General features: G+C 46.2%; 1 protein-coding gene across 3 annotated transcripts in view; it reads left to right on the forward strand.

Moving 5' to 3' along the window:
- Positions 1-22975, forward strand: part of etv1 (ETS variant transcription factor 1) — a 186102-nt gene that overhangs the window by 55981 nt on the left and 107146 nt on the right. For all 3 annotated transcript variants that reach the window (XM_070879983.1, XM_070879982.1, XM_070879984.1), the window contains exons 6-7: positions 4538-4667; positions 22148-22336. In XM_070879983.1, coding sequence (XP_070736084.1) covers positions 4538-4667; positions 22148-22336 — 319 coding nt within the window. The remainder of the gene's footprint in view (positions 1-4537; positions 4668-22147; positions 22337-22975) is intronic.

Raw genomic sequence — 22975 nt, forward strand, 5'->3', positions numbered from 1 at the left:
TTACCACATTTACAGCTATCAACCACTTAGAAGAATGTGTAATTGAAAACCTGACCTACTTACCTGACGTAATCCCCAAGTGCCGCAAACCTTTTCAAAAAGCTGGAAAAATGGTAAGTAGAGGGTAAAATTGTCTTAACTTGGCCTTTAACTAGCTCTTAATGATGTAAATTGCTCCCCCGCTGCTTGGTGTCAGGTCTGTTCAGCGCCGACAGACCTGACCTCTGGGAGATTAGCGTAGAGGCAAGTTGACTGTGGGCTCCCGACCTGATGTCAATCTTTTCCATTTTGACTGCAAACCCGCCCTCTCAGCGTCGGAAAATTCCTAATATCTGTGCTGATGAATGGGAGAAGGGGCAAAATATCAATCTTGACAGAAAGTCAAATACCATTGCACTTAACACATGGGGAAGATTGACTAAAATGTTTAGCAAATCTTTCTGAGTGATATTTTTGTTCTTGTATAGATCTGAATAAGTGATAGACACTTCCTCACAGTTAGAGAAATTGACGACTAATAATCCTCTATTTTTATTCTTGAAATTTGCCAAATAATTAGTAATAGTTTTATGTATCGCAATTAGCTACCTCAAATCTTGACTTCTTGCATGAGAAATAGAGTGGAATTGATAACCGTTTATACAGTCCTACCAACCATTAAAGAGCAGTGCCGTTTGCTAATGAGCCATAATTCCTATCTGGCTGCACTGAGCTTGAAAATCAAAGTGCAGATTGGCTGATGTTTGGATATGGATACTGTTGGATTTGTCCACCTGGATGAATTCAGTCTTTGCGGCTGACCACGCTGCCAGTGACACACACTGAAGAAAAATACGGTCCTGAAGGAACCTCGGGACGTTTCAGTATGTTAAAGATGCTATATAAATGTAAGTTGATGCTGTTGAATCTCAGTCTGAGTGGTGCATTTGGTGTGGGGGTGGGGAAACCGAGTTCCAAACACAAATCTGAAGCTCATCCTAATTTTTAGTAACCAGCAACTAAGCAATGGTGTGGGTCCCATGAGAAATCGGCAGAGTGAAACTTGCAAAGCAGCACAGGCAGTTGTAGTCTGGAGCCGTGTTCAGCGAATGTAATTTAATTAGTGTTGATCGTGACTCCAGATGATTGTGATTTGATCAGGAATAATTTAGTACTTAACAGCCTCTTACATGCACTGAGTACATGTGGGAAAGTCAAGTAAATTGCATAAATTAATGCGCCGCATTCATGTGTGCTTGTGAGTGTTAGAGATCCCTGCCAGTACTGTACTATTTAATGTAACCTCTAAGCAGGCAGTTATTTTAACCCCTGAAGGATGGTGGAACAAATGTGTTTGTTTTTGTATTTTTATATACAGTATCATGTAGTGCTTGTGTATTAGGGATGACTGTGCCGGGGATTAGGATATTTATCCACCTGTCATACAGTCACAGCAGCTCTTAAGTCATAATCTTGCTTTCACTGCTAAACGCACTTTTTAAAATATACCACTGAGTATTTGTCTGAGGAATTTTTGGCTTTTCTAACTGGGTGGGAAAATAGAGTTGAGGTCGAAGATCAGCCATGATCTTATTGAATGGCGGAGCAGGTTTGAGGGGCCGTATGGCCTACTCCTGCTCCTAATTCTTATGTTCTTATGTAAAAAATGGGCACCGAGCCAAAGAAGGAGATATTAGAAGGAGCAACCAAGAACTTGGTCAAAGAGATGGGTTTTGAGAGGGTATTAAAGAATGAGAGGGAGATGGAGAGGCGGGAGGATTTAGGGAGAGAATTCCAGATCATGGAGCTTAAGTAGCTGAAGGCACGGCTGCAATTGGTGGGGTGAAGGGTGAAGCGGATGCTCAAGATGCCTAAGGATGGAGAGTTCTGAAGGGAGGTTGTTGTATGACCGCAAGAGGTTACAGAGATAGAGAGGGGTGAAGCATGAAGAGAGTTAAACATAAGGATGGGAATTTTACATTTGGTATAGGACTGGGGACCAACGTAGGACAGTGAGGGCAGGGTAATGGGTGATGGGCCTTGGTGCAGCAGAGTTTTGGATGAGTTTAACTTTACAAAGAGTGGATGATAAAAGGCTGGACAGGAGAGCTGTGGAGTAATTGAGTCTGGAGGTTAAAAAAAGCAGAAATTATCGTACAGCGGCAGATGTTACCGAAGCGGGGGTGAAGGTGGGGGATGTTACTGAGGTGGGGGTGAAGGCAGGAGATGTTACTGAGGTGGGGGTGAAGGTGGGAGATGTTACTGAGGTGGAGGTGAAGGTGGGGGATGTTACTGAGGTGGGGGTGAAGGCGGGAGATGTTACTGAGGTGGGGGTGAAGGTGGGGGATGTTACTGAGGTGGGGGTGAAGGCGGGAGATGTTACTGAGGTGGGGGTGAAGGCAGGAGATGTTACTGAGGTGGGGGTGAAGGCAGGAGATATTACTGAGGTGGGGGTGAAGGTGGGAGATGTTACTGAGGTGGGGGTGAAGGCGGGAGATGTTACTGAGGTGGGGGTGAAGGCGGGAGATGTTACTGAGGTGAGGGTGAAGGCAGGAGATGTTACTGAGGTGAGGGTGAAGGCGGGAGATGTTACTGAGGTGGGGGTGAAGGCGGGAGATGTTACTGAGGTGGGGGTGAAGGCGGGAGATGTTACTGAGGTGGGGGTGAAGGCGGGAGATGTTACTGAGGTGGGGGTGAAGGCGGGAGATGTTACTGAGGTGGGGGTGAAGGTGGGGGATGTTACTGAGGTGGGGGTGAAGGCAGGAGATGTTACTGAGGTGAGGGTGAAGGCGGGAGATGTTACCGAAGCGGGGGTGAAGGTGGGAGATGTTACTGAGGTGGGGGTGAAGGTGGGGGATGTTACTGAGGTGGGGGTGAAGGCAGGAGATGTTACTGAAGTGGGGGTAAAGGTGGGAGATGTTACTGAGGTGGGGGTGAAGGTGGGAGATGTTACTGAGGTGGGGGTGAAGGTGGGAGATGTTACTGAGGTGGGGGTGAAGGTGGGAGATGTTACTGAGGTGGGGGTGAAGGTGGGAGATGTTACTGAGGTGGGGGTGAAGGTGGGAGATGTTACTGAAGTGGGGGTGAAGGTGGGAGATGTTACTGAGGTGAGGGTGAAGGCGGGGGATGTTACTGAGGTGGGGGTGAAGGTGGGAGATGTTACTGAGGTGGGGGTGAAGGTGGGAGATGTTACTGAGGTGGGGGTGAAGGTGGGAGATGTTACTGAGGTGAGGATGAAGGCGGGGGATGTTACTGAGGTGGGGGTGAAGGTGGGAGATGTTACTGAGGTGGGGGTGAAGGTGGGAGATGTTACTGAGGTGGGGGTGAAGGTGGGAGATGTTACTGAGGTGGGGGTGAAGGTGGGAGATGTTACTGAGGTGGGGGTGAAGGCGGGGGATGTTACTGAGGTGGGGGTGAAGGTGGGAGATGTTACTGAGGTGGGGGTGAAGGCGGGAGATGTTACTGAGTTAAAGGGGAGGGCTGCTGCGCACTCTGCAGGCCCTTTGGTGGCTGCCACTGGGCCACCAGGGATGCTATCGACCGGGCCAGCGGCCGCACAACCAAACAAAACGGAATGCCGGGTTGCATGATGGAAGCCTGGTCGACGCGAGGGCCACCATTGTCGACCCAAGAGTCAGCCGACAAAATAAAATGTCGGTCAGGGGCGATAAAGGCTTCCCCTTTAAGGGGCGTCTTGGCGGCAGATGTCCTCCAGCTTCGCGGCCCTCGGGGTAATTGGGGTGGTGAGGGGTCGCCGTGCACAGCAATTACGTCATTGCCTGTTGCGCACTGGCCCGGGGCGCTAATTGCGGGACGCGGCGCTGCCTGTACAGTGCCCCCCAAACCTCTGGGGCAATTTCGCCAAAGGAACTAGCGCCACCCTCCCCTGGGCAAAAAGGCCATTGCCTCCCGAAAGGGGCAATTATGGCCCCTAAATTCCTCATATTACATGGTTGCATATGCGACATGATATAAACTGCAAACAATTGTGTGAGTAATTTCTTGGCCTAACAAAGATAAAAGGCACATTCAAATCAGACCATCTGTTGAACTGGACTGTTATTAATTCCAAACACACACACTTTGCCTGTTGTGCAACAAGGTCATAAAATCATGACTATTTAAGTGATGTATTCTAAATATTTTGCAGTGAAACATTTGGCAGCAGATGTTTGTATAGAAACGTAATTCTCAACGGAATAAACTATTTTTCTATGTACAGTAACTGTTTAAAATTGTATCCTTGCGAATGTTTGGATTTTCTAGCTATTCATTGGTGTGTTGTCCCAAATGAGCGAGCTACTATTTTTAGCCATTACTCTAGTGTATGTCATCACTGGCTTGTCCATGTCCAGTTATGTCACCATTTGAAATACTGGCAGTGGGATCCAAACAAAATAAACAGTGTATGACAACACCACCTAAAAGTGACCAATACCAAAGGACTGGTTTTGGCTGATGGGGTGGTGGATAAAAAGCCTCTCTTTTGGATTTTTTGAAAACATGTAAAGATTTGATAGAGAGCTCTTTTTCACACTCTCTTTTCCTCTCGTTTCAGTGGCTTTTCATGGCCTTCCTCTAAAAATCAAGAAGGAACCGCAGAGTCCCTGTTCTGAGCTGAGCACTGCCTGCAGCCATGAGCAACCTTTCAAGTTCAGTTATGGGGAAAAGTGCCTGTATAATGTCAGGTAAGATAATCCACTAGAAATCTTATCGGGTCTACTGGTATTTTTGATTGTTATATGTGATTTTCTTTTTTCTGAAGGCTAAAATGTTTCCTTATTTATTTCTCTGCTTGCAGCAACAGAAACTGTTCCTTGTTATTATATAGAGATTTTTAATGCACACTCCTGTTCTCTCCATTGTTATTCCAGTATGTTCCTTACCTATATCTGCTATACTGTAGCTTGATAGGAGAGTGTGATATATTCACAGAGCACAAGCACACACATGTCCGAACATGGTAGGCAGCTCTCTCGGAAGCCTCCGGAATCTGCCGAGTTCTGTTTATTATTTACACTGTAGTTGCAGTACACAATACGTCCACATCCACAGTGTGGAGCTACAAACATTACAAGCTTACAGACATTACACTTCTCCCTCCTTAATGAAGAAGTTATGATAACAAACATCATACATAACTTTCATGTTTATACATAAACTTATTTTTTTTTCCATATTTACAAATTTAACTTTACCACTTGTTTTCTGTTTCGAAGAGGATACCCTCGCTCTTGAACAGAACCTTCCAAACTCATTCGAGGCTCATCCTGAGAAACGTTTTCCTCCACGGAATTTCCTTGATTTTCATTTGAACTCACTCTAACTTCAGGCTCTTTGTTTTCCTGACTCGGACTCAGACTTTCATTCTGATTCTCTCCTGGATTTGTTTCCAGTACATTGGATTTAGGATTTGCTACTGGTGTATCAAACTATCTGATGAATCAGAAATAATTGAATCATTCCCACCTTCAACTCCTTCCATGTCTGTAGGTAAAATATGATCAATATGAACAAATCTAACCTGTTCATTAGCAAACATCTTTATCAAATACGTGCGAGGACCACATATCTTTACCACTCTTCCTGGTAACTACTTTAACCATTTATGGTGATGGTTCTTCACTCTCACCTTCTGGTTTAATTTCACACTTCTCTCTTTTACTCTACCTCTATCATGATTCTCTTTCTGTCTTAATTGTGTCCCTTCTACGGACTGTGCCAAATTTGCTTTTAACATCGAAAATCTGGTTCGTGGCTGTCATTTGAGAAACAACTCTGCTGGTGTTCTACCTGTAGTTGTATGAGGAGTATTTCGATATGTAATCAAAAAAATAGCCAATTTGTGATCCAATGACAACTGTCGTTTCCTTGGATTAGGATCTAACATTTGTTTTATGAGGGCACATTTTACAATTTGTACAGTGCGCTCTGCTGCACCATTCGAAGCCGGATGATATGGTGGAACCTTGGTATGTTTCACACCATTGTTGTTCGTGAATTGTGCAAATTCTTCTGAACGAAATTGTGGTCCATTATCCGAAACAATCTCTTCAAGGAGGCCAAATGAAGAAAATAATTTTCATAAAATGTCCAATTTGTTTTACTTGTTGTTATTTTCCATATTGGAAACACCTCAACCCACTTCGAATGGCTATCAATCACAATGAACAATTGTTGTCCTTCTAACTCAGCAAAATCAATATGTAGCCTTTGCCACACCCTGGGAGTGGGTGCATTTCTAATTGCATCCAATTTTTCCATGGTTGGATGTAAACCATCTTTGTCTACTCTGTACCTTAAGTACTCCACTGAGTTTTTAAATAACTCACACTTACGAGCAGACACTTGTACTCTGTGCTTCTCTAGCTGTTTGAGGCCTTCATTTAATATGTTATTATGAATTTGCCTATTTGGTGCTGAAATTAGTATGTCATCCAAATAACATACTACCCCTTCAATACCTTGCAAAATCTGGTTCATCACCCCTTGGCATGTGGCAGGGGCGGAAGACACTCCAAACGGTAGCCTATTAAATTGATATAAGCCTAGATGAGTATTTATAGTCAAACATGACTTGGACTCCTCATCTAGTTCAAGCTGTAAGTAGGCATTCGTAAGATCCAGTTTTGCGAAGATCTGACCACCTGTCAGTGTTGTGAACAAATCATCTATATTCGGCAATGTATTGGGGACATTACTCTAGAACCTGGTTTACAGTTACTTTATAATCATCACACAATCTTACCTTACCATCGGACTTAGGTGCAATAACAATGGGTGTAGCCCAGTTACATCGATCTATCTTACAAATAATGTTCTCAGTCTCTAGTCTTTTGAGTTCTTGCTCAACTTTCTCCTTGAGTACATATAGTATGGAACGTGAGTTGTAGTAAACCGATCTAGCGTACTTCTGCACCCTGACACTCGCCTTGAAGCCTTGGATCGGACCGTTTTGCAGTTTAACTTCGGATACTTCTTGATAACCTCATCTGTTGATGAAAATCTCGCTGCCACACAGAAAATCTTATTCCAATCCAGCTTCAGTGAGCTCAACTAATTTCTTCCTCGTAAGGCAGGCTTGTCTCCTTTCACTACTATTCGAGGCAAGTTCTGAAATTGATCTTTATATTTCACCGGTACGGTGATACGATCTACCACAGGAATTTTCTCTACCGAGTAGCCTCGCAGCTCTATCTTGGATTTCTCCAGTTGGAAATCACGCAATTTGTTGCGATATAGTGACTCCGGTACTACACTCACGGATGCACCCGTGTCAATTTCCATTGGTATCTTGAATCCTGCAACAACTATATGGATTTTGATACATTCTGAATACATTAACCTCGTGCTCCTGATGACGTGTAACTCTAACATCTCCTCATCCTGTTGTTGTTCTTCCATGCTATGTAGCCTCTTGGGATTTATACTCATAGCTTTGAATGCTGGACTCATAGCTTTGAAAGCTGGTTTACCCTTCAGTCGGCATGCCTTCGCAAGATGCCCAGTCTTTCTGCAGAAGAAACACTCTGCCTTCACGTATGGACAACTTTGAGCTATGTGTTGTCCCAGGCACCTATAGCACGACTTCGATGCTCTGTTGGAATTTCCAGTTTCTGAGACTTTGGGCCTCCACCATCTTTTACTTTGAACCTGCAGGTGATTTACTTCGGTTGACTGACGACCGTAATTATTATTTAATTCTTGGGAATATTGTTCGGCCATGCCCATCGACCTCGCTGTCTGACAAGCAATCTGAAAAGTCAAGTCATCCGTCGTCAATAACTTCCTTCTGATCGCATCATTTTTCACCCCACAAACAAAACTATCCCACAATGCTCGGTTTTGAAGTTTCCAAAATTACAGTGCATCGATAGCTTTTTTAATGCTACGATGTAATCACTGATATTTCATCAGTCTTTTGATTCTGAATCCCGAAATGATAGCTTTAAGCAATTTCTAACGGTTTGGGGTTATAGTGCTGCTCCAGCTTCGTTAAAATCTCTTTAAGTGTTGTGTCTTTTGGCTCATCAGGCACAAGCAGATTTACAAGGGTTTCGTACAATGCCGGACCCGCCTCTTATAAGATCGCTCTCTTAAGTAAGAACACAGCCCAGTTCTGGACTGCATTGTCTGGAACTTCGATTATGTTATTTATAGTGAAATACATTTCTAGCCGATCCACATATGCTTTAAAACGTTCCCGGTCGTGTCTATATTCCCCCAAATGTCCGATTACACCTGCCATTTTAATCTCTAGCTGTTTACACCATGTGCTATAATTTACCTCGGATTTTGTAGCTTTTTTCCAAAGACATAAACTTCCAAAGTCTCTCTGTCGGCTGGCTGAATCCTTCACCAACAAAATTTAAGCTTTAAATCATCCGAAAAATCCCATCTCATCGCCAAATGTGATATATTCACAGAGCACAAGCACACACAGCTCATAACATGGCAGGCAGCTCTCTCGGAAGCCTCCGGAATCTGCCTGGTTCTATTTATTATTAACCCTGCAGTTGCAGTACACAGTACGTCCACAGTGTGGAGCTACAAACATTACAAGCTTACAGACATTACAGAGAGTATTGTGTACTACTATGGTCTGAAATCAGAATGCATAGCATGGCCAGGTTTATGTAGCCAGTTTTATTTCACATGCTGCAAATACCACTTTAGTGGCATGCTCACCTTGGCACAAATACGGCAGGCTGAATGGATTCAAAATAGGTGAACTGAAGGTGACATAGGTTCAGCAGAGTTTTTATGATTGTCCTCGAATGAAAATCTTTCATTGGTTGCCATCCATTATTAATGCCTTTTTAACAACTTATAAGACATTGTTGCAAACAAACTGCTCAATAAAAATGCACCAATGTGTTTGCTCAAATAAAATATTCTGAGTTTGTCTTCAAGGAAATACCAAATATTTAACTTAAGATTTAATTATTTATTTGGAAAGGAGTTCAAGTGAGAGATCCTGATGAAGATTAGTGCACCAATCATTTGAACATCTGTAAGATGTTTAAAAATATATGGCTTAAAATTCAAGTCGCCGGGACCTGTTTTTTGGGTACTGCGAGTGCCCTTAGAGCACCAAAATGTTGTCTGCAGCATGCGCGCACACTTCTGGGCAAATCACGCCAGACGTCATATTGGTGCAAGGGTTAGCACATGTACAGTGAACATCCACCACAAGTATGCAGAGCAGGGAGATCATGACGTCAATTGGCATGCAATGCTGATTTGATGCCAGCGGTGTCATTTTGGAGCTCAATGCTCCAGCTAATGCCCTCTCTTAACCTCGCACAGCGGAACACGCGATCAACAGCAGGAAGGATCCCCCACAAGCGCTATTTAAAGGAATGATCAAATACTTGCAGGTTAGTTGCTGATTGATTTCTTCTGGCTGTTGCTATGATTCTACAAGTATTTGGTGCTTTCTATAGTTATTTTAAGTTGTAAATGTCTACAGGGAGTGATGTGGCAGGTGCTGAAGGACTTTTTGCTGACTTCAAGGCTTCTGCACAAACCACTTGCTGCCAGACATGGGTGCACGAGTAGGCCTTCTCCTTGGAATGCAGCCTGACTTGAAGAATGAACAGTGGCCACACAGAGCAGGACAAGCTGCTGGAAGAGGAAGGTGGAGAGGGATGAGAAGGGCTCTCAGCAAGAGGCCATATCCGCCCAGGGTGTACAGAGAGAAATTGTCCCACCTGAAGCTCAGCGAGGAACAATGTGTGAGCTGTCTGGGCTTCAGTAAGGACATTGTCACTGAAATCTGCCACCTGCTCCAGCCACAACTGCAGCCTCCGAGCAGGGCAAGGACCGCATTGCCAGTGGCTGTGAAGGTGACCGTGGCGATGAAAATGTATGCGTCGGGCTCCTTGCAGGCCGGAGCTGGAAATATTTGCACCACCTTGCAGTTTTCTGTCCACTGTTGTGTAAGAGATGTCAAAGAGAGCTGGCTACATTTCATTCTGTCTTGGAAGAGACCAGCCGGAAAAGCAAGCACGCAGCTTCGCTAGGATTGGAGGCTTTTCCATGGTGCAGGGTGCCATTGACTGCAAGCACATCGCTTTGTGGGTGCGGAATGTCAGCTATGCCATTTATCAGAACCAAAAGGGATTCCACTCCCTCAACGTCCAGCTGGTGTACGAGCACAGGCAGCGGATCATGCAGGTGAATGCCTGGTATCCTGGCAGCAGTCATGATGCCTTCATTCTGCGGCAGTCAGTCCGCTGTGCCAGCTGCATTTCAGCACCATGGCAAACCAAAGGGTGGCTACTGAGCGACCAGGGCTTTCTGCTGATGAGAGTGGTCTAGACAGAGTGATCCTAAATGGAGTGCTTCTAAACAGAGTGCTAAAGTTGCGAACTTGGAGAGAGTGGGAACTCAGATCAGAGGGAGAAGGAGGAGAGAGAGAGAGGAGCAGCCGGAGATAAAGGTAGGCCCGAGAGCCCGAAGAACCTGGAGAGCGCGAGCATCAGGGAACGAGGTAAGTGACAGCAGCACAAGAGAAAGAGCTGAAAAGAAGCAAAAATTTGGTGAGTAACGAGTGATTTCTTTTTAAGACTTGAGTTTATTTCTGTTAAGATACTTTTAGTCTATTAAGTAGAGGCATGGCAGGGCACTCAGTCCCGTTGAATGCTCATCTTGTACCATGTCCTGGACGACCACATGTTCAGGAAGTCTTGTCAGCTGGGGGAGCGCAACCTCTGGGTTTCGGAGCTTGAGTAGCAGCTGGCATCACTGCGGTGCATCCGTGAGGCTGAGAGCTACGTGGATAGCACGATTCAGGAGGTGATCACCCCGCAGCGTAAAAGCGTGCAGGCAGAGAGGGAATGCATGACCACCAGACAGACAAAGAGGACTAGGCAGGTAGCGCAGGAGTTTCCTGAGTGCATCTCACTCTCTAGCCGGTCAGGTGAGGGCGATGGTTTCTCTGGGGAATACAGCCAGAGCCACGGCACCACAGATGTACAATGGGGAAGGAGGAAGATTGGGGAAGGAGGAAGATTGGGAAAGCAATCGTGATAGAAGATGCAATAGTTAGGGGAACGGACAGGCGTCTCTGCGGCCGTAGATGTGACTCCAGGATAGTATGTTGCCTCACTGGTGCCAGGGTCAAGGATGTCACTGAGCGGCTGCAGGACACTCTGAGGGGGGAGGGTGAACAACCAGCGGTCGTGGTCCATAGCGGTACCAATGACATAGGTAGAAAGAGGAATGAGCTCCTGCAGGCAGATTTTAGGGAGCTAGATTAAAATGCAGGACCACAAAGGTAGTAATCTCCTGATAACTCCTGGTGCCGCAAGCTAGTGAGTACAGAACTAGGAGGATAGAGCAGATGAATGTGTGGTTGGAGAGATGGTGCAGGAGGGAGGGCTTTAGATTCCTGGGACCTGGAACTGGTTCTGGGGGAGGTGGCACCTGCACAGTTCGGACGGGTTGCACCTCAACCGAACCGGGACCAATATCCCCACGGCATGGGGCGGTGTGGGGGGGGGAGGTGGGGGGCGGGCAGGGGCGGGGGTTGCTACTGCTGTTGGGGAGTGTTTAAACTAATTTGGCAGGCAGATGGACACCGGGATGTAACACTAGAAAGGAGAAACAAAGTGCACAAAGGATTGAGAGAGACAGATAGCACTAGAATAAGAAATAGTACTTACGGTATAAGGTGGGTTAGACTAAGAGAGAATATAAGAAGGCCTAAGATAGGTTTACTGTGCATGTGTGCAAACGCATGCAGCGTGATAAATAAAGTTCGTGAGCAGCAAGCGCATGTAGCCATATGGGAATATGATGTTATGCCGATTACGGAGGCGTGGCTCAAAAAAGATCAGGATTGGGTACAGGTTGAACCTCTCTAGTCTGGGATTCTTTGGTCCGGCAACCTCCCTGGTCCAGCATCATTCCCGGCAGGGGAGTCGCAACCCGCGTTGTGTCCTGGGTCTGGCTGCTCCTCTTCTCCCCGATGCCTCTCGTGTTCCTTCCTCGGTCGGGTTGGAGCGTTGTCAGCAGTACCCGGTAAGTTTTTAATGTAATGGTTCATTTGGGGCGGTGACACCAACTCTCGGAGCAGCGGGGTCAATGTGTACCTGTGGGGAACATCAGTGAAGTTTCGCCGTGGGCTGCAGGTCAGCCCAGAAAGATCGGCAGTCTTTACAGTATAAATCCTTCCAACTGATGTAAAGTCCAATGTCTGATCTTGAGAGGTTTTTTTTAAGCATTAGTTCAGAGAGCCTGCAATACTTCAGCCGACTTTGTCCTCTCAACTACAAAATGTGCCTAATCGTCAATATCAGTTTTTAAACAAATAAAATAAATAATCGACCATCATCGAGCTGTTTCAACTGGAAGGAGTATTTGGGGCCTGGATAGTGGGAAGGGAGGAGGTAAAAGGACAGATGTTACATCTCCTGCGCTTGCATTGGAAGGTGCCGTGGGAGGGGGAGGGTGTGCTGGGGGTGACTGCGGAATGGACCAGGGTGTCACGGAGGGAGCGGTCCCTTTCGAATGTTGGGAGGGGAGGGGAAGATGTGATTGGTGATGGGATCACGCTGGAGATGGTGGAAATGGCGAAGGATGATCCATTGAATGTGGAGGCTGGTGGGGTGAAAGGTGAGGACAAGGGGAACCCTGTCGTGGATCTGAGAGGAAGGGGAAGGGGTGAGAGCAGAGGTGCGGAAAATAGAATGGACAAAGTCGAGGGCCATGTTAAGCATGGCGGAGGGAAATCCTCGGTTGAGGTAAAAGGAAGACATGTCTGAGGCACTAGTGTGAAAGGTGGCGTCAGAGCAGATGTGATGGAGACGGAGAATGGAATGGAGTCCTTACAGGATACGGGGTGGGAGGAAGTGTAGTCCAGGTAGCTGTGGGAGTCAGTGGGCTTATGGTGGATTTTTTTACTGGTCGATAGCCTATCCCCAAAAATGGAGACAGAAGTGGAGGAAGGGAAGGGAAGAGTCGGAGATGGACCATGTGAAGGTGAGGGAAGGGTGGAAACTGGCTGCAAAGTGAATGAAATTTTCTAGTTCAGGGCAAGAGCAGGAAACGGCACTGATACAGTCATCAAAAGAGGTGAGGGAGGGGACCCGAGTCGGACTGGAACAAAGAATGTTCCACATATCCCACGAAAAGGCAGACATAGCTAGGACCCATGCGGGTTCCCATAGCAACATCTTTAATTTGGAGAAAGTGAGGCAGCAATCTAGAGTAAAAATACTTAATTGGAGGAGGGCCAATTTCAGTGGGTTGAGAATGGATCTCGCCTGGGTAAATTGGAATCAGAAAAAGTGTAATCGAACAATGGGCTGCCTTTCAAGAGGAGATGGTTTGGGTACAGCTGAGGCACATTCCCACGAGGGGGAAAGGTAGTGCAACCAAAGCCAGAGCTCCCTGGATGATGAAAGAGATAGAGATTAAGATGAAGCAGAAAAAGGGGGCATATGACAGATGTCAGGTTGAGAATACAAGTGAGAACCTGCTGAATATAGAAAGTTCAGAGGAAAATGAAAAAGGAAATAAGAGGAGCATGAGAATAGAATGGCAGCTAACATAAAAGATAATTAAAAAAATCTTCTATAAGCATATAAATAATGAATGGGTAGGAAGAGGAGGGGTGAGGCCGATTAGGGACCAAAAAGAAGTCCTACTCAAAGAGGCAGAGGGCATGGCTGAGGTACAAAATGAGTACTTTATATCTGCCTTTACCAAGGAAGAAGATGCTGCCAAAGTCATAGTGAAAGAGGAGGTAGTTGAGATACTGGATGGGATAAAAATTGATAAAGAGGAGGTACTAGAAAGGCTGGCAGTACTTAAAGAGATAAGTCACCATGACCGGATTGGATGCATCCTAGGATGCTGAGGGAGGTAAGGGTGGAAATTGCAGAGGAACTGGCCATAAACTTCTAGTCGAGAACTGGAGAATTGCAAATGTTACACTCTTGTTGAATAAAGTGTGTAGGGATATACCCAGCAACTATAGACCAGTCAGTTTAACCTCGTTATTAGAAATGAGAATCTCGGACAAAATTAACAATCACTTGGACAAGTGTGGATTAATTAAGGAAAGCCAGCACGGATTTGTTAAAGGCAAATCATGCCTAACTAATATAAAAACTGAAAATGGTAGAAATCTGAGCAGGTCAGACAGCATCTGTGGAGAGAAAAACAGAGTTAACATTTCAGTTCAATGACCCTTTGTCAGAACTGGCGAAAGTTTGACTAACTTGATTGAGTTTTCTGATTAAGTAACAGAGGGGGCTGATGAGGGCAATGCAGTTGATATGATGTACACGGACTTCCAAAAGGCGTTCAATAAAGTACCACATAATAGGCTTGCCCGAAAAATTGAAGCCCATGGAATAAAAGGGACAATGGCAGCATGGATACGAAATTGGCTAAGTGACAGGAAACAGAGTAGTGGTGATGGTTGTTTTTCAGACAGGAGGAATGTATTCAGTGGTGTTCCCCAAGGGTCGATACTAAGACCACTGCTGTTCTTGACATATATTAATGATTTGGACTTGGGTGTACTGGGCAGAATTTCAAAATTTGCAGATGACACAAAACTTGGTAGTATAGTGAACAGTGAGGAGGATAGTGATAGACTTCAAGAGGACATAGACAGGCTGGTGGAATGGGTGGACACGCAGCAGATGAAATTTAATGCATAAAAGTGCAAAGTGATACATTTTGGTAGGAAGAATGAGGAGAGGCAACATAAACTAAAGGGTACAATTTTAAAGGGGGTGCATGAACAAAGACACCTTGGGGTATACGTGCACACATTATTGAAAGTGGCAGGGCAGGTTGAGAAAGCGTTTAAAAAAGCATACGTGATCCTAGGCTTCATAGAGGTATAGATGTGATGTCCAAAATCCGGAAACCTCGGGACCAAGGCCATTCCGGATTTCGGAATGTCTTTGCCTGGGCCGAGGTAAGGGGGGAGACGAAGTTGGGCCAAGGGCCGGGATGAGGTCAGGCCACCGAAGTAAGGGGGGAGATGAAGTCGGGTCGCCGAAGACTGGGATGAGGTCGAGCGGCCAAGGTATGGGGGGAGGTTGGACTGCCGAGGCGGGGGAATCCTGATTTCGGAACATTTTCCGGTTTTCTGCCATGGATTGGCCCCGTGTCCGGATTCTGGAACATTCCGAACTTCGGAACTCCGAATTTCGGATGCTCAACCTGTATAGAGTAAAAAAGCAAGGAAGTTATGATGAACCTTTATAAAAGACTGGTTTGGCCTCAATTGGAGTTCTTTGGCAGCACACATTAGGAAGGATGTGAAGGCCTTAGAGAGGGTACAGAAAAGATTCACGAGAATGTTTCCTGGGATGAGGGTCTTCAGTTACATGGATTGACTGGAGAAACGGGGTTATCCCCCTTAGAGCAGGGAAGGTTGAGAGGAGATTTGATAAAGGTGTTCACTATCATGAGTGGTCTATACAGAGTACATAGAGAGAAATGTTTCCATTGACGGAAGGGTCGAGAACCTGAGGGCACAAATTTAAGGTGATTGGCAGAAGAACCAAAGGCAACATGAAGAAAAAGGTCTTTACGCAGCGAGTGGAATGCACTGCCTGAAAGAATGGTGGAGGCAGATTCAATTGTGGCTTTCAAAAGGGAATTGGATGTGTACCTGATGGAAAGAAATTTGCAGGGCTACAGGAAAGGGTCGGGGAGTGGGACTAGCTGAAGTGTTCTTGCAGAGAACCGGCATGGGCTCATAGGGCTGAATGGTCGTCTTCTGTGCTGCAACTATTCTATGATTCTATGGCTGCTGATACCGGTGCGCAACCCACGCACCTGTGCGTAGCATGCATACACTTAAAGCCATGCTGCCACAATAAATGTGATAGAGCAGACCATTGGCATGCTGAAACAACACTCCACTGCCTGGACCGAGCAGGTGTCAAGATTCATGGTGGTCTGCAGCATGCTGCACAAACTCGCCATCATGCGGGCACAGCCCTTTCCACCAGCTGTATAGTAAGAAGCGGAGGAGGAGGAAGAGGAGGAGGAGGAGTGGAAGTACCCATTTTTCCCGGGCTGTCCATGAAGAACTCATCCAACTGCAACCCCAATTTCCCACTCACCAACAGTCCCACTCCTTACCTTTACTCTATCACTGACTATTGCAGCATCCGCTTGGCCAAAATTCAAAAATAAAAGCCTCCACAAAAGAAACATTCTAAACCAAATATATGAATCAAATCTTGCCATATTGCATAAAAACATAAACGAATCACCCTTGTGCATTCCCTCAGTGCCTGTCTTCTGTGTGCCTTTGCCTGTCATAGTGCTACACAGTCATCATCATCATAGGCAGTCCCTCGAAATCGAGGAAGATTTGCTGCCACTCCAAAAATGAGTTCTCAGGTGACTGTACAGTCCAACACGGGAAATACAGTCTCTGTTACAGGTGGGACAAACAGTCGTTGAAGGAAGAATGAGAGGTGATCTTATCGAAACGTATAAGATTATGAGGCGGCTTTACAAGGTGGAAGCAGAGAGGATGTTTCCACTGATGGGGGAGACTAGAACTAGAGGGCATGATCTTAGAATAAGGGGCCGCCCATTTAAAACAGGGATGAGGAGAAATTTCTTCTCTCAGAGGGTTGTAAATCTGTGGAATTCGCTGCCTCAGAGAGCTGTGGAAGCTGGGACATTGAATAAATTTAAGACAGAAATAGACAGTTCCTTAAACGATAAGGGGATAAGAAGTTATGGGGAGCAGGTGGGGAATTGGAGTCCATGATCGGATCAGCCATGATCTTATTGAATGGTGGAGCAGGCTCGAGGGGCCGTATGGCCTGCTCTTGTTCCTATTTTTTGTGTTCTTATGTTCTTATGAAAGGGTGGGTGGGGAGTCTGATTTGCTGCACGCTCCATCCGCTGCCTGCGTTTGTCCTCCGCATGCTCTCGGCGACGAGACTCGAGGTGCTCAGCACGCTTCCAGATGCATTTCCTCTACTTTGGGCAGGCTTGGGCCAGGGATTCCCAGGTGCTGGTGGGGATGTTGCACTTTATTAAGGAGGTTTTGAGGGTGTTCTTGAAACATTTCCTCTGCCCACCTGGGGCTCGCCTGCCGTGTAGGAGTTCTGAATAGAGTGCTTGCTTTGAGAGTCTCGTGTCAGGCATGCGGACGATGTGGCCCGCCGAGTGAGGTCAGTGCTTCGATGCTGGGGATGTTGGCCTGATCGAGAACAGTGACGTTGGTGCATCTATCCTTCCAATGGATTTGCAGGATCTTGCAGAGGCAGCATTTTGAGGTATTTCTCCAGCGCGTTGAGGTGTCTACTGTATATGATCCATGTCTCTGAGCCATATAGGAGGGCGGGTATCACTACAGCCCTGTAGACCATAAGCTTGGTGCCAGATTTGAGGTCCTGGTCTTCGAACACTCTCTTTCTCAGGCGACCGAAGGCTGTGCTGGCACATTGGAGGCAGTGTTGGATCTTGCCGTCGATGTCTGCCCTTGCTGATAGTAGGCTCTCGAGGTATGGAAAATGGTTCACGTTGTCCAAGGCCACGCCGTGGATTTTGATGACCGGGGGGGCAGTACTGTGTGGCGGGGTCAGGTTGGTGGAGGACCTTTGTCTTACGGATGTTTAGTGTAAGGCCCGTGCTTTCGTACGCCTAGGTGAAGGTGTTGACTCATAAAACATAGAAACATAGAAAATAGGTGCAGGAGTAGGCACTTCGAGCCTGCACCACCATTCATTAAGATCATGGCTGATCATTCACCTCAGTACCCCTTTCCTGCTTTCTCTTCATACCCCTTGATCCCTTTAGCTGTAACGCCATATCTAACTCCCTCTTGAATATATCAACAACTCTCTGCGGTAGGGAATTCCACAAGTTAACAACTCTCTGAGTGAAGAAGTTTCTCCTCATCTCAGTCCTAAATGGCTTACCCCTTATCCTTAGACTATGTCCCCTGGTTCTGGACTTCCCCAACATCGGGAACATTCTTCCTGCATCTAACCTGTCAAGTCCCGTCAGAATTTTATATGTTTCTATGAGATCCCCTCTCATCCTTCTAAACTCTAGTGAATACAGGCCCAGTCGATCCAGTCTCTCCTCATATGTCAGTCCTACCATCCCGGGAATCAGTCTGGTGAACCTTCGCTGTTCTCTCTTCTCTCTTCTCTCTTCTCTCTTCTCTCTTCTCTCTTCTCTCTTCTCTCTTCTCTCTTCTCTCTTCTCTCTTCTCTCTTCTCTCTTCTCTCCTCTCTCCTCTCTCCTCTCTCTCAATAGCAAGAATGTCCTTCCTCAGATTAGGAGACCAAAACTGAACACAATATTCCAGGTGAGGCCTCACTAAGGCCCTGTACAACTGCAGTAAGACCTCCCTGCTCCTATACTCAAATCCCCTAGCTATGAAGGCCAACATACCATTTGCCTTCTTCACCGCCTGCTGTACCTGCATGTCAACTTTCAATGACTGATGTACCATGACACCCAGCTCTCGTTGCACCTCCCCTTTTCCTAATCTGCCACCATTCAGATAATATTCTGCCTTTGTGTTTTTGCCACCAAAGTGGATAACCTCACATTTATCCACATTATACTGCATCTGCCACTCATTTGCCCACTCACCTAACCTGTCCAAGTCACCCTGCAGCCTTTTAACGTCCTCCTCACAGCTCACACCGCCATCCAGCTTAGTGTCATCTTCAAACTTGGAGATATTACACTGAATTCCCTCATCCAAATCATTAATGTATGTTGTAAATAGCTGGGGTCCCAGCACTGAGCCGTGAGGCACCCCACTTGAAATGCTGTTGGACTTGTTTAAATTCTTGGGTTTTCTTTTTCTAGTCTGGAGTCCTTCTTTCTTCATTGCCAGAGGCCATGGTACCTATTTACCTAAGGATATAAATGAAAATATAGATGGCAAGTTAAGATGGCGGATGGGATGGCAGCTCCCGAGGAAGCTCTTCCCAAACAAACCCCCCTGGCCATCTGCTGCCATCCTTCACCCCTCTTTCCCTCAATCTCTCCCCCCCACCACTGTTTAAGCACCCCCCCCCCAGCACTAATAGTGGGTGCATTTCGCTGATCCCCCCCCAAAGTATATCCCTTACCCTAAAACCTGTGCTGCAAGGGCAGCTATCTGGGCCCACTGCCCATCCCCAATCAAAACCTACCTTCCAGAACGACCTCCCTGCTGCCAAGACCTTCCAACTGGAACTTCGCTTTTCGCTCCCCGCTGGACGTGGCCGACTCAGCTGTTCCACCCGATCCCCGACGGCTGTGAGTCTCCAACCAGCTCCGACCATAGGTTTGGGCCCTACCTTGTCTCTCCACCCTCACGCAGGGGCCTTCCTCCCTCTGGCGACGTTCGGGCCTCCATTCTTTTCCTACGCAATTCTAGTAATCGGTTGGAGGACAGTTTGTCGGAGTGCTGTGATACCCTGCAAGCTCTTTTAAACACAGTAATCCACAGCCATGATAACTGCAGTCTGAGCTTCCACTGCAGCACCCAGACGTTGGGTGGCTTCTGCTTGTGCTACAATGGAAGCTGAGACATCGGCCATCAGACACTGTATCATGGTTGGGTCCACAACCATGCTAATGTAGTTGACCGACACTTCCATGCTGGAAAGAATCGGGTCCAAGTTTTGCGTAAGGCCCTGTGCCAAGTTGGTACTGGACTCCTCCATGCTCCTTGACATTGCATGCAGGCTTTCTGGCAGGCTTGCCAATGCACCAAGCATTGTTCATTCACATCAGCCTTCTTCAGTAGCTTGCCCCATGGAAGCCCTCATCTGAGTCCTTTGCAGCAGAACTCTTGTACGACCTCTCCCTCCACGGAGCTGGCACCAGCACTATTATTGCTCCCTGCTCTGGCTGCTGGAAACCCGTGCCCGGTGTCTGGCCATTTGCAAATTCCGCCTCTATGCTATCCCCTAACTGATGCGCAGTGTCAGTTTTTGAGCTGGTGGCTTCGAGTGTTAAATCGAGAGAAGGTGTGCCTTCAACCTCACTGTTTTCTTGCTCTTCCATCACTTCCTGGGCAGGTTGCAATTCTTGAGTGTCTGAAAGGAGAAAACACAAGGATAAGGTTGTGATGAGGGGAGGGGGAAGTAAGAGGTGAGTGCTTACACCTTCTGCAGCTGTGAATTCCAAAGGGGCTAAATTGGATAGCCCCTAAAATGGGCGTGGGGTTTGCGATGCGCGATTAACCCGCGCCCATTCAATGTAATGCAGGCAGCACACCAACTTCATGCTGCTTGCTCATTTCAATGATTTCTGTTGCAGCTAGCGCTAACCATGCAAGTTGATTGGCTGCAGGCATCGGTAATGGGCCCAAAATCATTACTTACTAACAGCAATTAAAGCTAGCCAGCTTTGCTTAAAGCTAGCTTGCACCTCTTAAAGGGGAGATGCATTGTGTCTGGAGCAGGTGCTGGAAGTCATTCAGGAAGTGATGGGACCTGGGAGACAGTGAAGAAAGGCACAACATGGGAGAGAGCGTTTTTCAGATGCTGCACTGGAGGCCTTGATGGAGGAGGTGGAAAAGAGGAGAGATGTCCTGTATCTGCAGGGGGTCAGGAGACCCTCCAGATACATGCTCAGAAGGCACTGCAAAGGAAGAGAGAGCAGATAGCCGTGGCGGTCAATGCCAGGAGTCAGGCCCTGAGGACCTGGATACAGTGCTTAAGGTCTTGGCAGCTGAAAGCACGGCTGCCAATGTTGGAGTGTTTAAAATCAGGGATGTTCAAGATGCCAGAATTAGAGGAGCGCAGACATCTCGGAGGGTTGTAGTGCTGAGGAGATTACAGAGATAGAGAGGGGCGAGGCCATGGAAGGATTTGAAAACAAGAATGAGAATTTTAAAATTGAGGCGTTACTTAACCGGGAGCCAATGTAGATCAGTGAGCACAGGGGTGCTGGTTGAATGGGACTTGGTGTGAGTTAGGATATGGGCAGCAGAGTTTTGGATAATCTCAAGTTTACGGAGGGTAGAACCCAAGATATGCACCTAGCCAGGGCTGTGCAAAGAACCTTCGCTGACCCCAGATACTCTGGCAGGGTTAGCACGGAGGTTCCCAGTGTATTTATGGAGCCAAGCTTTTTGAGATGGTACTAAGATAAGTACACTGCAGTTAATTTTAATTGCTAATGGTATTCTTGGCCACCATTTCAAGAATAAGTTATCTGACAATGTGAAGTTAACGTTTCCAATAGATTTCTCCAATATTACAGGAAGTGCATCTGTCAACACCAACATTTTATTGGAACTACAATCTTCATTTAGAATTGCAGCTGCAAGGGCTTACATTTTCTTACCTCTGCCCAGTAACCTCATGTTGCATTTGTGCCATTGTAGATGACACAATTCTTCGTATAGAGTCACTTATTTGACTATTTTTCCCGTTAAAGTAGAACCACTCCCTGTTCCTTAAAAAATGCCAAGAATTTTAAACCCTAGTTGTAAACAATTGCAGCTGAGCTGAGTATTGGTTGATCTGGTTGCAGATATATAGGATTTGAGCTCAGGATTAATCTCAGGTAAATCAAGCTTATGCAGTAACTTGGTTTAATTTGTTCCGGCAGATTTTTCACCATCTGGTGGTATAATTAAAGAACGAATCTTGCCATCATACACTTTTTCAAATGGGAAAGGAGAGATAAGGAAGCAGTCTATAGGTCTTTCACATTTCAGTAATGCTGTAAACTCCCAACTCACAGTAAACGCACCTCTATGTTTTAGTCTGATATCAGCAAAGATCCAACATTTTCTTGGTCTCCCAAACTGATGATAGTACTCAGAACTTCTCGACTGATTTTGTAAACACGCTGAGGTGTTTCAGGGCATCAAAGTAGTGCCATAATGCAAGTTTCAATATCAGATTTCCAAACAGGTCTGCTTGATAGGCATGCATTCTGCTTAAATGCTTAATCCGGACCGGCACATGAGCGGAACAGCAGGTTTCATTTCAGGAGTTGTCCTGCACGGGAACTGGCTCTACCTTATGTCTAAGTATGTGGGAGAGTGACATATATAGGTCTTTCTCTCCATATGTAACCCAGAGCCTCAACCAGGATACAATTATCTTTTGCTATTACTGGTCTCCAGACAGTAGCACAGAGGAAAACACATTTTGTCCTGTTATTTCTTGTTTTATTTGTGGGCTTGTTTATCTTTCTCTAGTGCCTACGATCAGAAGCCACCTGCAGGATTGAAACCCTCTAATCCACCAACCCCATCCAGCACGCCAGTATCCCCCTTGCACCACGGGTCACCTAATCCTGCAGCAACTCCCAAACCGGACAGAAGTTTTCCAGCTCATCTGGCTACCACTCAGCCCATTCCAGAGAATGCCTACCCAATGGATCCTAGGTCAGCAAGTACACTTAGTCATTTCCTATATTTATTGTAGTTATAAGAATTTCCTGATTCTATCTGTGAGTATTTTCTAAACTCGGCTGGAAACTGGTAAAACCTAAATAAGCAGCCAGCAAGAATTCTATGTTAGTTACTTGTCTTCTTGCGGGAGCATCATCAGGTATTGGCATGGAGTAGTTACTGTCTGCATTTAAAGCTGTTGCCAGCACAAAGATAAATGGACCCAAAACTGGTGTGGATATATCTAGAAATAACCAACGTGAAATTGGTCTCAGGCAATAGCACTAAATGGACACCCCAAGGATTTTCTTTTTCACTGAAGTCAATGGAAAGGAAAAGTGGGCTTGGTGCAAAACAGGCTACCGAATCTTGCTGGTTTTGCACTACTGCCCAGTTTCACCCCCAGCCTGCTCAGGTTATTGATAAGTTCACTGCCTCATATCCATTATAAAAATATTTAGCATTCTTGTACATTGTTATGTTAGATTACACTAGTTCTCTCATACACAAGTGAATAATGGATACATGAGAACATGGTTACAAGGCAGTAATCTAATCGAGGAGTTCAGATGATGCCACAAACTGAGAAGGCAAAGTTTATAACTCACCTCAACCCCCAAGAATATATTACAA

The sequence above is a fragment of the Pristiophorus japonicus genome, chromosome 5, assembly GCF_044704955.1.
Source record: "Pristiophorus japonicus isolate sPriJap1 chromosome 5, sPriJap1.hap1, whole genome shotgun sequence".
NCBI lineage: Eukaryota > Metazoa > Chordata > Chondrichthyes > Pristiophoridae > Pristiophorus > Pristiophorus japonicus.